The 14,800-nt window shown below is 51.1% G+C and overlaps 1 protein-coding gene across 1 annotated transcript in view; it reads left to right on the top strand.

Moving 5' to 3' along the window:
- The first annotated feature begins 8,840 nt into the window (after positions 1 to 8,840).
- LOC138767130 (opticin-like) overlaps positions 8,841 to 14,800 on the top strand; it is a 63,404-nt gene continuing 57,444 nt past the window's right edge. The window contains exons 1-2 of the mRNA XM_069944406.1: positions 8,841 to 9,010; positions 9,168 to 9,402. Coding sequence (XP_069800507.1) covers positions 9,181 to 9,402 — 222 coding nt within the window. The 5' untranslated portion in view covers positions 8,841 to 9,010; positions 9,168 to 9,180. The remainder of the gene's footprint in view (positions 9,011 to 9,167; positions 9,403 to 14,800) is intronic.

Below are 14,800 nucleotides of genomic sequence, written 5' to 3'. Positions count from 1 at the left end.
AGTAGTAGTAGTAGTAGTAGTAGTAGTAGTAGTATAAGGTGTAGGGGGCTAGGCCTCTCCTGTGTGTATAGTGCTGAGCTCTGGAGTGAGGGGTAGTGGGGAGGATGATGGTGGTGGTAGTAGTAGTATATAGGGTGTAGGTGGTTAGGCCGCTCTCTCCTCTGTGTATAGTGCTGAGCTTTGGAGTGAGGGGTAGTGGAGAGGATGATGGTGGTGGTAGTAGTAGTATATAGGGTGTAGGTGGTTAGGCCGCTCTCTCCTCTGTGTATAGTGCTGAGCTCTGGAGTGAGGGGTAGTGGAGAGGATGATGGTGGTAGTAGTAGTAGTAGTAGTATAGGGTGTAGGTGGCTAGGCCTCTCTCTCCTGTGTGTATAGTGCTGAGCTCTGGAGTGAGGGGTAGTGGGGAGGATGGTGGTGGTAGTAGTAGTAGTAGTAGTAGTATAGGGTGTAGGGGGCTAGGCCTCTCCTGTGTGTATAGTGCTGAGCTCTGGAGTGAGGGGTAGTGGAGAGGATGATGGTAGTAGTAGTAGTAGTAGTAGTAGTATACGGTGTAGGTGGCTAGGCCTCTCTCTCCTGTGTGTATAGTGCTGAGCTCTGGAGTGAGGGGTAGTGGGGAGGATGATGGTAGTAGTAGTAGTAGTATAGGGTGTAGGTGGCTAGGCCTCCCTCTCCCGTGTGTATAGTGCTGAGCTCTGGAGTGAGGGGTAGTGGAGAGGATGATGATGATGGTGGTAGTAGTAGTAGTATAGGGTGTAGGTGACTAGGCCTCTCCTGTGTATATAGTGCTGAGCTCTGGAGTGAGGGGTAGTGGAGAGGATGATGGTAGTAGTAGTAGTAGTATAGGGTGTAGGGGGCTAGGCCTCTCCTGTGTGTATAGTGCTGAGCTCTGGAGTGAGGGGTAGTGGGGAGGATGATGGTAGTAGTAGTAGTAGTAGTAGTAGTAGTAGTATAGGGTGTAGGGGGCTAGGCCTCTCCTGTGTGTATAGTGCTGAGCTCTGGAGTGAGGGGTAGTGGAGAGGATGATGGTAGTAGTAGTAGTATACGGTGTAGGTGGCTAGGCCTCTCTCTCCTGTGTGTATAGTGCTGAGCTCTGGAGTGAGGGGTAGTGGGGAGGATGATGGTAGTAGTAGTAGTAGTATAGGGTGTAGGTGGCTAGGCCTCTCTCTCCTGTGTATAGTGCTGAGCTCTGGAGTGAGGGGTAGTGGAGAGGATGATGGTAGTAGTAGTAGTAGTACTAGTAGTAGTATAGGGTGTAGGTGACTAGGCCTCTCTCTCCTGTGTGTATAGTGCTGAGCTCTGGAGTCAGGGGTAGTGGGGAGGATGATGGTGGTGGTAGTAGTAGTATATAGGGTGTAGGTGGTTAGGCCTCTCTCTCCTGTGTGTATAGTGCTGAGCTCTGGAGTGAGGGGTAGTGGGGAGGATGATGGTAGTAGTAGTAGTAGTAGTATAGGGTGTAGGTGGCTAGGCCTCCCTCTCCCGTGTGTATAGTGCTGAGCTCTGGAGTGAGGGGTAGTGGAGAGGATGATGGTAGTAGTAGTAGTAGTATAGGGTGTAGGGGGCTAGGCCTCTCCTGTGTGTATAGTGCTGAGCTCTGGAGTGAGGGGTAGTGGAGAGGATGATGGTAGTAGTAGTAGTAGTATAGGGTGTAGGGGGCTAGGCCTCCCTCTCCCGTGTGTATAGTGCTGAGCTCTGGAGTGAGGGGTAGTGGGGAGGATGATGGTGGTGGTAGTAGTAGTAGTAGTAGTAGTAGTAGTAGTATAGGGTGTAGGGGGCTAGGCCTCTCCCGTGTGTATAGTGCTGAGCTCTGGAGTGAGGGGTAGTGGAGAGGATGATGGTGGTGGTAGTAGTAGTAGTAGTATAGGGTGTAGGGGGCTAGGCCTCCCTCTCCCGTGTGTATAGTGCTGAGCTCTGGAGTGAGGGGTAGTGGGGAGGATGATGGTGGTGGTAGTAGTAGTAGTAGTAGTATAGGGTGTAGGGGGCTAGGCCTCTCCTGTGTGTATAGTGCTGAGCTCTGGAGTGAGGGGTAGTGGGGAGGATGATGGTAGTAGTAGTAGTAGTATAGGGTGTAGGTGGCTAGGCCTCCCTCTCCCGTGTGTATAGTGCTGAGCTCTGGAGTGAGGGGTAGTGGAGAGGATGATGGTGGTGGTGGTGGTAGTAGTAGTAGTAGTAGTATAGGGTGTAGGTGACTAGGCCTCTCCTGTGTATATAGTGCTGAGCTCTGGAGTGAGGGGTAGTGGGGAGGATGATGGTAGTAGTAGTAGTATAGGGTGTAGGGGGCTAGGCCTCTCTCTCCTGTGTGTATAGTGCTGAGCTCTGGAGTGAGGGGTAGTGGGGAGGATGATGGTAGTAGTAGTAGTAGTATACGGTGTAGGTGGCTAGGCCTCTCCTGTGTGTATAGTGCTGAGCTCTGGAGTGAGGGGTAGTGGGGAGGATGATGGTAGTGGTGGTGGTAGTAGTAGTAGTAGTATAGGGTGTAGGTGACTAGGCCTCTCCTGTGTGTATAGTGCTGAGCTCTGGAGTGAGGGGTAGTGGAGAGGATGATGATGAAAGTAGTATTAGTAGTAGAAGTAGTAGTAGTATAGGGTGTAGGTGGCTAGGCCTCTCTCTCCTGTGTGTATAGTGCTGAGCTCTGGAGTGAGGGGTAGTGGGGAGGATGATGGTAGTAGTAGTAGTATAGGGTGTAGGTGACTAGGCCTCTCCTGTGTGTATAGTGCTGAGCTCTGGAGTGAGGGGTAGTGGAGAGGATGATGGTGGTAGTAGTAGTAGTAGTATAGGGTGTTGGTGGCTAGGCCTCTCTCTCCTCTGTGTATAGTGCTGAGCTCTGGAGTGAGGGGTAGTGGAGAGGATGATGGTGGTAGTAGTAGTAGTAGTAGTAGAAGTAGTAGTAGTATAGGGTGTAGGTGGCTAGGCCTCTCTCTCCTGTGTGTATAGTGCTGAGCTCTGGAGTGAGGGGTAGTGGAGAGGATGATGGTGGTAGTAGTAGTAGTAGTAGTATAGGGTGTAGGGGGCTAGGCCTCTCTCTCTTGTGTGTATAGTGCTGAGCTCTGGAGTGAGGGGTAGTGGAGAGGATGATGATGAAAGTAGTATTAGTAGTAGTAGTAGTAGTAGTATAGGGTGTAGGGGGCTAGGCCTCTCCTGTGTGTATAGTGCTGAGCTCTGGAGTGAGGGGTAGTGGAGAGGATGATGGTGGTAGTAGTAGTAGTAGTATAGGGTGTTGGTGGCTAGGCCTCTCTCTCCTCTGTGTATAGTGCTGAGCTCTGGAGTGAGGGGTAGTGGAGAGGATGATGGTAGTAGTAGTAGTAGTAGTATAGGGTGTAGGTGGCTAGGCCTCTCTCTCCTCTGTGTATAGTGCTGAGCTCTGGAGTGAGGGGTAGTGGGGAGGATGATGGTGGTGGTAGTAGTAGTATACGGTGTAGGTGGCTAGGCCTCTCCTGTGTATATAATGCTGAGCTCTGGAGTGAGGGGTAGTGGAGAGGATGATGGTGGTAGTAGTAGTAGTAGTAGTAGTAGTAGTAGTAGTATACGGTGTAGGTGGCTAGGCCTCTCCTGTGTGTATAGTGCTGAGCTCTGGAGTGAGGGGTAGTGAAGAGGATGATGGTAGTAGTAGTAGTAGTAGTAGTAGTAGTAGTAGTAGTATAGGGTGTAGGTACCTAAAGCAGTTCCCACTGTAGCCTGCAGGTGTCACTGTTGCCTCACAGTTAGTGTAGTGTGTGTATAGGACATGTAACCCATTCTCTGCCGGCCAGGTACACGGCTACAGATAGCATAGCGTCACATAAGCACATGGATACCTGAGACATCATGTAATTCCCATGTAATATAAATATCCCAGTGGAACGGACAAACAGATAGGTATAAGGAAGCTACTTAATCGTGAATCCTTTTTGGATTTGCCTATACCTATATCTGCCTATACCTATATCTGCCTATACCTGCCTATATCTATATCTGCCTATATCTCCCTGTACCTGCCTATACCTATATCTGCCTATACCTGCCTATATCTATATCTGCCTATATCTCCCTGTACCTGCCTATACCTATATCTGCCTATACCTATATCTGCCTGTTCCTGCCTATACTTATGTCTGCCTATACCTATATCTGCCTATATCTCCCTGTACCTGCCTATACCTATATCTGCCTATACCTATATCTGCCTATACCTGCCTATATCTATATCTGCCTATATCTCCCTGTACCTGCCTATACCTATATCTGCCTGTACCTATATCTGCCTGTTCCTGCCTATACTTATGTCTGCCTATACCTATATCTGCCTATATCTCCCTGTACCTGCCTATACCTATATCTGCCTATACCTATATCTTCCTGTACCTGCCTATATCTATATCTGCCTATACCTATATCTGCCTATATCTCCCTGTACCTGCCTATACCTATATCTCCCTGTACCTGCCTATACCTGCCTATACCTATATCTGCCTGTACCTGCCTATACCTATATCTGCCTATATCTGTCTGTACCTGCCTATACCTATATCTGCCTGTACCTGCCTATATCTATATCTGCCTATACCTATATCTGCCTATATCTCCCTGTACCTGCCTATACCTGCCTATACCTAGATCTGCCTGTACCAGCCTATACCTATATCTGCCTATATCTCCCTGTACCTGCCTATACCTATATCTCCCTGTACCTGCCTATACCTGCCTATACCTATATCTGCCTGTACCTGCCTATACCTATATCTGCCTATATCTGTCTGTACCTGCCTATACCTATATCTGCCTGTACCTGCCTATACCTATATCTGCCTATATCTGCCTGTACCTGGACCTGCCTATACCCAGTGGCGGTCTTGGCATTTCTGGGGCCCCAAGCGAAGATATGTCTGGGCCCCCCCCCCCCCCTCGACATGCACTCCACAACAATAGACCGCTGTGTGCTGCCCCCAGTAGTATATACCCCTTGTGCGCATCCTCCAGTAGTATATACCCCTTGTGTGCTTCCCCTCAGTAGTATATACCCCTTGTGTGCTTCCCCCAGTAGTGTATAGATGCCTGTGTGTTCCCCTAGTTATATATAGCCCCCCCGTGTGCTCCCCCAAAAGTATATAGACCCCCTGTGTGCTGTCCCAGTTGTATATAAACCCCCTGTGTGCTGCCCCCAGTCGTATATACCCCCTGTGTGCTCCCCCACTTGTATATAGCTGCCCTGTGTGCTCCCTCAGTGGTATATAGCCCCCTTGTGTGCTCCCCCATTTGGATATAGACCTCCTGTGTGCTCCCCCACTTGGATATAGACCCCTTTGTGCTCCTCCAGTAGTATATAAACCACCTGTGTGGATCCCCCAGTAGTATATAGACCCCCTGTGTGCTTCACCAGTATTATATAGATCCCTGTGTGCTCCCCCAGTAGTATATCGACCACTATGTGCTCCTCCAGCAGTATATAGACCCCTTGTGTGCTTCCCCCAGTTATATATAGCCCCCCTGTGTGCTCCCCCAGTTATATATAGACCCCCTGTGTGCTCCCCATTATATATAGACCCCCTGTGTGCTGCCCCCAGTAGTATATAGGCCCCCTGTGTGCCCCACCAGTAGTATATAGACCCTCTGTGTGTTCCCCCAGTAGTATATAGACCCCCTGTGTGCCCCACCAGTAGTATATAGACCTCTGTGTGCTCCTCCAGTAGTATGTAGACCCCCTGTGTGCTGCCCAAGTAGTATATAGACCCCTGTGTGCCCCCCAGTTATATACAGACCCCCTGTGTGCTGCCTCAGCGGTATATAGACCCCCTGTGTGCCCCACCAGTAGTATATAGACTCCTGTGTGTTCCCTCAGTAGTATATAGACCCCCTGTGTGCCCCACCAGTAGTATATAGACCCCTGTGTGTTTCCCCAGCAGTATATAGACCCCCTGTGTGCCCCACCAGTAGTATATAGACCCCTGTGTGCTACCCCAGTAGTATATAGACCCCCTGTGTGCTACCCCAGTAGTATATAGACCCCCTGTGAGCTCCCCCAGTAGTATATAGCCCCCCTGTGTGCTCCCCCACTTGGATATAGACCTCCTGTGTGCTCCCCCAGTTGTATATAGACCCCATTCTGCTGCCCCAAGTAGTATATAGACCCCCTGTGTGCTGACCCAAGTAGTATATAGACCCCTTTGTGAAGCCCCAGTAGTCTATAGCCCCCCTGTGTGCTCCCCCAGTTATATATAGCCACCCTGTGTCTTCCTCGTTATATAGCCCCACTGTGTGCTCCCCCCATTTATATAGACCCCTGCTGTGCGCTCCCCCAGTTACACAGGCCCCTGTGTGCTCCCCCTACCATATAGTATATAACACAATAAAACAAACACTTATACTCACCTGGGTCCGGGCGTCTCCTCTTCTCTTCACTCTTGTGGCCGCAAGGGTTTTCCCTGCGGTCACAAGAGGCCGCACTCCCCTTCTCCTGGTGCCGATGCTCCAGTGATGTCACTGCAGCACCGACACCACAAGGACAAAGCTGCCACTTGTGACCACAGGGAAAACACTTGTTACGGCCATAAGAGTGACTGACAGGAAGGGAGCCAATGGCTCCCGCCCTGTCAGTGCTGCTGCTGCATGTAACTGTGAGAGCTCATTACGAGTGCTCATAGTTACAGTTCAGATCACAGCAGCAAGCGGGGCAGCAGCCCTGTCTAGCGGTCTTGAGAACAAGAGAAGAGCGGGGCGTGAGGGCCCCCTGGATGTTGGGGGCCCCAAGCGATTGCTTGGTATGCTTGGTGCCAAAGACCGCTACTGCCTATACCTATATCTCGCTGTACCGGCCTATACCTATATCTGCCTGTACCTGCCTATACCTATATCCGCCTGTACCTGCCTATACCTATATCTGCCTGTACCTGCCTATACCTATATCTCCCTGTACCTGCCTATATCTATATCTGCCTGTACCTGCCTATACCTATATCCGCCTGTACCTGCCTATACCTATATCTGTCTGTACCTGCCTATACCTATATCTCCCTGTACCTGCCTATACCTATATCTCCCTGTACCTGCCTATACCTATATCTCCCTGTACCTGCCTATACCTATATCTGTCTGTACCTGCCTGTACCTGCCTATACCTATATCTGTCTGTACCTGCCTGTACCTGCCTATACCTATATCTGTCTGTACCTGCCTATACCTATATCTGTCTGTACCTGCCTATACCTATTACCTGTCTATACCTATATCGGCCTATATCTCCCTGTACCTGCCTATACCTATATCTGTCTATATCTGCCTGTACCTGGACCTGCCTATACCTATATCTGCCTGTACCTGCCTATACCTATATCTTCCTGTACCTGCCTATACCTGCCTATACATATATCTGCCTGTACCAGCCTATACCTATATCTGCCTGTACCTGCCTATACCTATATCTGTCTATATCTGCCTGTACCAGCCTATACCTATATCTGCCTGTACCAGCCTATACCTATATCTGCCTGTACCAGCCTATACCTATATCTGCCTGTACCAGCCTATACCTATATCTGCCTATATCTGCCTGTACCTGCCTATACATATATCTGCCTGTACCTGCCTATACCTATATCTGCCTATATCTGCCTGTACCTGCCTATACATATATCTGCCTGTACCAGCCTATACCTATATCTGCCTGTACCTGCCTATACCTATATCTGTCTATATCTGCCTGTACCAGCCTATACCTATATCTGCCTGTACCAGCCTATACCTATATCTGCCTGTACCTGCCTATACCTATATCTGCCTGTACCTGCCTATACATATATCTGCCTGTACCAGCCTATACCTATATCTGCCTATATCTGCCTGTACCAGCCTATACCTATATCTGCCTATATCTGCCTGTACCTGCCTATACCTATATCTGCCTGTACCAGCCTATACCTATATCTGTCTATATCTGTCTGTACCTGCCTATACCTATATCTGCCTGTACCTGCCTATACCTATATCTGCCTATACATATATCTGCCTGTACCAGCCTATACCTATATCTGCCTATATCTGCCTGTACCAGCCTATACCTATATCTGCCTATATCTGCCTGTACCAGCCTATACCTATATCTGCCTATATCTGCCTGTACCTGCCTATACCTATATCTGCCTGTACCAGCCTATACCTATATCTGCCTATATCTGCCTGTACCTGCCTATACCTATATCTGCCTGTACCAGCCTATACCTATATCTGTCTATATCTGTCTGTACCAGCCTATACCTATATCTGCCTATATCTGCCTGTACCAGCCTATACCTATATCTGTCTATATCTGTCTGTACCTGCCTATACCTATATCTGCCTGTACCAGCCTATACCTATATCTGTCTATATCTGCCTGTACCTGCCTATACCTATATCTGCCTGTACCAGCCTATACCTATATCTGTCTATATCTGCCTGTACCTGCCTATACCTATATCTGCCTGTACCTGCCTATACCTATATCTGCCTGTACCTGCCTATACCTATATCTGCCTATATCTGTCTGTACCTACCTATACCTATATCTGCCTGTACCTGCCTATACCTATATCTGCCTATATCTGTCTGTACCTACCTATACCTATATCTGCCTGTACCTGCCTATACCTATATCTGCCTATATCTGCCTGTACCTGCCTATACCTATATCTGCCTATACCTGGACCTGGGCCATGATACCTGGCTGGGGAATAGAAGAGTCTCGTTTACATCACAGGGGGGTGGCCTGCAGCTGATTGGCTGGCTGCAAGGGATTATGGGTAATTCCTTGCACCTGCACTTTCACTTTACCATACTACGACATGAGCTGCCGCCATTTTGGAACAGGACTTCTTGCCCCATTGGTGACACATCTCGGTTGGTGACATTCGGTTCGCTCATCTCTGGTCTTTACCGTTAATATTTTGAGCCGTAATAAAGATCCAGCACTTCATAGCGGTAATGGTCGTTACACGGCCCGGGGTTTTCTGTGGAATGTGCCGTCACTATATAACTACTTCTTAGACTGGCAGAAACTCTTCAGGTAAATGTTCTCCGTCCAAAGCTTTTTTCCTAGTTGTCTGAATCTTAATAATCCGATCTCCCCCATGACTGACGATGAATATTTCTGTTACTTATCATCCCTATGAGCGTCGCTATAACCGCCCTGTACATGGTTATTTCTCCTTGTTGTACCGCAGGCCGCCCACCACCATGACCCGCACAGCAGCCATCTGCCTTTCCATAGTCGCCCTCTGTATGGCTCCTCCACCACCGGACACCAGGCGGCAAAGCTCGGAGACGTTACAGCCCATTGCCAGCGTCTCTTATGAAAACGGTGATCTGGAAAACTATGACATCAGTCTGGAAAACTATGGAGACTCCATTGACCTGAACAACTATGAAGATGTCTACTATACTGAGCCCGATTCTGAGGTAACGCACAAAAGCTGATGTATAAATGCATTATGGGTAAAGGCTTAGTCTCAGAAAATCACAGATGCCCCTCAGTATGGTAGATAGCCGCCATACTGTATACATTAGTTGTAGTTGTCCCACCCCATACTGTATACCTCCCCCCTCTGTAATTGTTCCCCCCCATACTGTATACCTCCCTCCCCCCATACTGTATACCTCCCTCCCTCCTCTGTAGTTTTCCCCCCATACTGTATACCTCCCTCCCCCTCTGTAGTTGTTCCACCCCCCATACTGTATACTTCCCTCCTCCTCTGTAGTTGTTCCCCCCCCATACTGTATACCTCCCTCCCCCTCTGTAGTTGTTCCCCCCATACTGTATACCTCCGTAGCCCCCCCTGTAGTTGTTCCCCCCATACTGTATACCTCCCTCCCCCTCTGTAGTTGTTCCACCCCCCATACTGTATACCTCCCTCCCCTCTGTAGTTGTTCCCCCCATACTGTATACCTCCCTCCCCCCCTGTAGTGGCTCCCCCATACTGTATACCTCCCACCCCCTCTGTAGTTGTTCCCCCCCATACTGTATACCTCCCTCCCCCTCTGTAGTTGTTCCCCCCCATACTGTATACCTCCCTTCCCCTCTGTAGTTTTTCCCCCCCCATACTGTATACCTCCCTCCTTCTCTGTAGTTGTTCCCCACCAAACTGTATACCTCCCTCCCCTCTGTAGTTGTTCCCCCCCATACTGTATACCTCCCTCCCCCTCTGTAGTTGTCCCCCCCCATACTGTATACCTCCCTCCCTCCCCCTCTGTAGTTGTCCCCCTCCCATACTGTATACCTCCCTCCCCCTCTGTAGTTGTTCCCCCCCCCATACTGTATACCTCCCTCCCTCCCCCTCTGTAGTTGTCCCCCTCCCATACTGTATACCTCCCTCCCCCTCTGTAGTTGTTCCCCCCCATACTGTATACCTCCCTCCCCCTCTCTAGTTGTTCCCCCCCATGCTGTATACCTCCCTCCCCCCTCTGTAGTTGTTCCCCCCCCCATACTGTATACCTCCCTCCCCCTCTGTAGTTGTCCCCCTCCCATACTGTATACCTCCCTCCCCCTCTGTAGTTGTTCCCCCCCCCATACTGTATACCTCCCTCCCCCTCTGTAGTTGTTCCCCCCCACAGGGCTGTATTAACTGTTGCTGCTGCCCTAGGCACTAAACCTGAAGACGCCCCATCTTCACGCACCTATTGGCGATACCAGACCTGACCAATACCACCATACCCCCGACCCCCCTGGAAAAGACACCAGATTTACTGGCAAGTCTGAACGGGAGGAGGGAAACTAAAAAAATAATAAAAATAAAAAAAAACCATTCTTTTTTCTGTCCTCCTGCTCCCTGGTGCTGCCCCCCTGCAAGGTGCTGCCCTAGGCACCGGACCACGGGTGCCTAATGATAAATACGGCCCTACCCCCCCATACTGTATACCTCCCTCCCCCTCTGTAGTTGTTCCCCCCATACTGTATACCTCCCTCCCCCTCTGTAGTTGTTCCCCCCCATACTTTATACCTTCCTCCCCCCTCTGTAGTTGTTCCCCCCATACTGTGTACCTCCCTCCCCCCATACTGTATACCTCCCTTCCCCTCTGTATACCTCCCTTCCCCTCTGTATTTGTTCCCCCCCCATACTGTATACCTCCCTCCCCCTCTGTAGTTGTTCCCCCCCCCATACTGTATACCTCCCCCCTCTGTAATTGTTCCCCCCCATACTGTATACCTCGCTCCCCCTTTAGTTGTTCCCCCCCATACTGTATACCTCCCTCCCCCTCTGTAGTTGTTCCCCCCTCATACCGTATACCTCCCTCCCCCTGTAGTTGTTCCCCCCCATACTGTATACCTCCCTCCCCCTGTAGTTGTCCCCCCCTAATACTGTATAGCTCCCTCCCCCCTCTGTAGTTGTTCCCCCCCATACTGTATACCTCCCTCCCCCCATACTGTATACCTCCCTCCCACTCTGTAAGTGTTCCCCCCCATACTGTATACCTCCCTCCCCTTGTTGCTGTTCCCCCCATACTGTATACCTCCCTCCCCCTGTAGTTGTACCCCCCATACTGTATACCTCTCTTCCCCCATACTGTATACCTCCCTCCCCCTCTGTAGTTGTTCCCCCATAATGTATACCTTCCTCCCCCCTCTGTAGTGGTTCCCCCCCATACTGTATACCTCCCTCCCCTCTGTAGTTGTTCCCCCCTAATACTGTATACCTCCCTCCCCCTCTGTAGTTGTTCCCCCCCATACTGTATACCTCCCTCCCCCCATACTGTATACATTCCTCCCCCTTTGTAGTTGTTCCCCCCCATACTGTATACCTCCCTCCTCTCTGTAGTTGTTCCCCCCCATACTGTATACCTCCCTCCCCCTCTGTAGTTGTCCCCCCCCATACTGTATACCTCCCTCCCCCTCTGTAGTTGTTCCCCCCCATACTGTACCTCCCTCCCACTATATAGTTGTTCCCCCCCATACTGTATACCTCCCTCCCCCTATGTAGTTGTTCCCCCCCCCATACTGTATACCTCCCTCCCCCTATGTAGTTGTTCCCCCCCATACTGTATACCTCTCTCCCCCTCTGTAGTTGTTCCCCCCCCCCATACTGTATACCACCCTCCCCCTATGTAGTTGTTCCTCGCATACTGTATACCTCCCTCCCCCTCTGTAGTTGTTCCCCCCATACTGTATACCTCCCTCCCCTCTGTAGTTGTTCCCCCCCATATTGTTTACCTCCCTCCCCTCTGTAGTTGTTCCCCCCATACTGTATACCTCCCTCCCCCTCTGTAGTTGTTCCCCCCCCCATATTGTATACCTCCCTCCCCCATGTAGTTGTCCCTCCCCCTTCTGTAGTTGTTCCCCCCATACTGTATACCTCCCTCCCCCTCTGTAGTTGTTCCCCCCCATGCTGTATACCTCCCTCCCCCCCCTCTGTAGTTGTTCCCCCTTACTGTATACCTCCCTCCCACTCTGTAGTTGTTCCCCCCATGCTGTATACCTCCCTCCCCCTCTGTAGTTGTCCCCCCCATACTGTGTACCTCCCTCCCCCTCTGTAGTTGTCCCCCCATACTGTATACCTCCCTCCCCCTCTGTAGTTGTTCCCCCATACTGTATACCTCCCTCCCCCTCTGTAGTTGTTCTCCCATACTGTATACCTCCCTCCCCCTCTGTAGTTGTCCCCCCATACTGTATACCTCCCTCCCCCTCTGTAGTTGTTCCCCCCCCATACTGTATACCTCCCTCCCCATCTGTAGTTGTTCCCCCCCATACTGTATACCTCCCTCCCCATCTGTAGTTGTTCCCCCCCATACTGTATACCTCCCTCCCCCCCTCTGTAGTTGTTCCCCCATACTGTATACCTCCCTCCCCCTCTGTAGTTGTCCACCCATACTGTATACCTCCCTACCCCTCTGTAGTTGTCCCCCCATACTGTATACCTCCCTCCCCCTCTGTAGTTGTTCCCCCCATACTGTATACCTCCCTTCCCCTTTGTAGTTGTTCTCCCATACTGTATACCTCCCTCCCCCTCTGTAGTTGTTCCCCCCATACTGTATACCTCCCTCCCCCTCTGTAGTTGTCCACCCATACTGTATACCTCCCTACCCCTCTGTAGTTGTCCCCCCATACTGTATACCTCCCTCCCCCTCTGTAGTTGTTTTCCCATACTGTATACCTCCCTCCCCCTCTGTAGTTGTTCCCCCATACTGTATACCTCCCTCCCCCTCTGTAGTTGTTCCCCCCCCATACTGTATACCTCCCTCCCCCTCTGTAGTTTCCCCCCCATAGTGTATACCTCCCTCCCCCTCTGTAGGTGTTTCCCCCCCCCATACTGTATACCTCCCTCCACCCTCTGTAGTTGTCCCCCATACTGTATACCTTCCCCCCTCTGTAGTTGTTCTCCCATACTGTATACCTCCCTCCACCCTCTGTAGTTGTTCCCCCCATACTGTATACCTCCCCCCCCTGTAGTTGTTCCCCCATACTGTATATCTTCCTCCCCCTCTGTAGTTGTTCCCCCCCCCATACTGTATACCTCCCTCCCCCCTCTGTAGTTGTTCCCCCCCCATGCTGTATACCTCCCTCCCCCTCTGTAGTTGTTCCCCCCCATGCTGTATACCTCCCTCCCCCTCTGTAGTTGTTCCCCCCCCATACTCTATACCTCCCTCCCCCTCTGTAGTTGTTCCCCCCATACTGTATACCTCCCTCCCCCTCTGTAGTTGTTCCCACCCATGCTGTATACCTCCCTCTCCCTCTGTAGTTGTTCCCCCGCATACTGTATACCTCCCCCCCCCCCTCTGTAGGTGTTCCCCCCCATACTGTATACCTCCCCCCATACTGTATACCTTCCTCCCCCTCTGTAGTTGTTCCACCCATACTGTATACCTCTCTCCCCCTCTGTAGTTGTTCCCCCCCCATACTGTATACCTCCCACCCCCTCTGTAGGTGTTCCCCCCCATACTGTATTCCTCCCCCCCCCTCTGTAGTTGTTCCCCCCCATACTGTATACCTCCCTCCCTCCTCTGTAGTTGTTCCCCCCATACTGTATACCTTCCTCCTCCTCTGTAGTTGTTCCCCCCCCATACTGTATACTTCCCTCCCCCTCTGTAGTTGTTCCCCCCATACTGTATACCTCCCTTCCCCTTCTGTAGTTGTTCCCCCCCATACTGTATACCTCCCTCCCCCTCTGTAGTTGTTCCCCCTCCACTGTATACCTCCGTAGCCCCCCCTGTAGTTGCTCCCCCCCATACTGTATACCTCCCTCCCACTCTGTAAGTGTTCCCCCCCATACTGTATACCTCCCTCCCCTTGTTGTTGTTCCCCCCATACTGTATACCTCCCTCCCCCTCTGTAGTTGTTCCCCCCCATACTGTATACCTCTCTTCCCCCATACTGTATACCTTCCTCCCCCCTCTGTAGTGGTTCCCCCCCATACTGTATACCTCCCTCCCCTTGTTGTTCCCCCCATACTGTATACCTCCCTCCCCTCTGTAGTTGTCCCCCCATACTGTATACCTCCCTCCCCCTCTGTAGTTGTTCCCCCCCCCATACTGTATACCTCCCTCCCCCATACTGTATACATTCCTTCCCCTTTGTAGTTGTTCCCCCCCATACTGTATACCTCCCTCCCCTCTGTTGTTGTTCCCCCCATACTGTATACCTCCCTCCCCCTCTGTAGTTGTCCCCCCCATACTGTATACCTCCCTCCTCCTCTGTAAGTGTTCCCCCCATACTGTATACCTCCCTCCCCTTGTTGTTGTTCCCCCCATACTGTATACCTCCCTCCCCCTGTAGTTGTTCCCCCCATACTGTATACCTCCCTCCCCCTCTGTAGTTGTTCCCCCCCATACTGTATACCTCCCTCCCTCCTCTGTAGTTGTCCCCCCC

Source organism: Dendropsophus ebraccatus, chromosome 11, assembly GCF_027789765.1.
Source record: "Dendropsophus ebraccatus isolate aDenEbr1 chromosome 11, aDenEbr1.pat, whole genome shotgun sequence".
NCBI lineage: Eukaryota > Metazoa > Chordata > Amphibia > Anura > Hylidae > Dendropsophus > Dendropsophus ebraccatus.
Note: the sequence above shows the minus strand (reverse complement) of the source record. Positions and strands in the feature narration are given on the sequence as shown.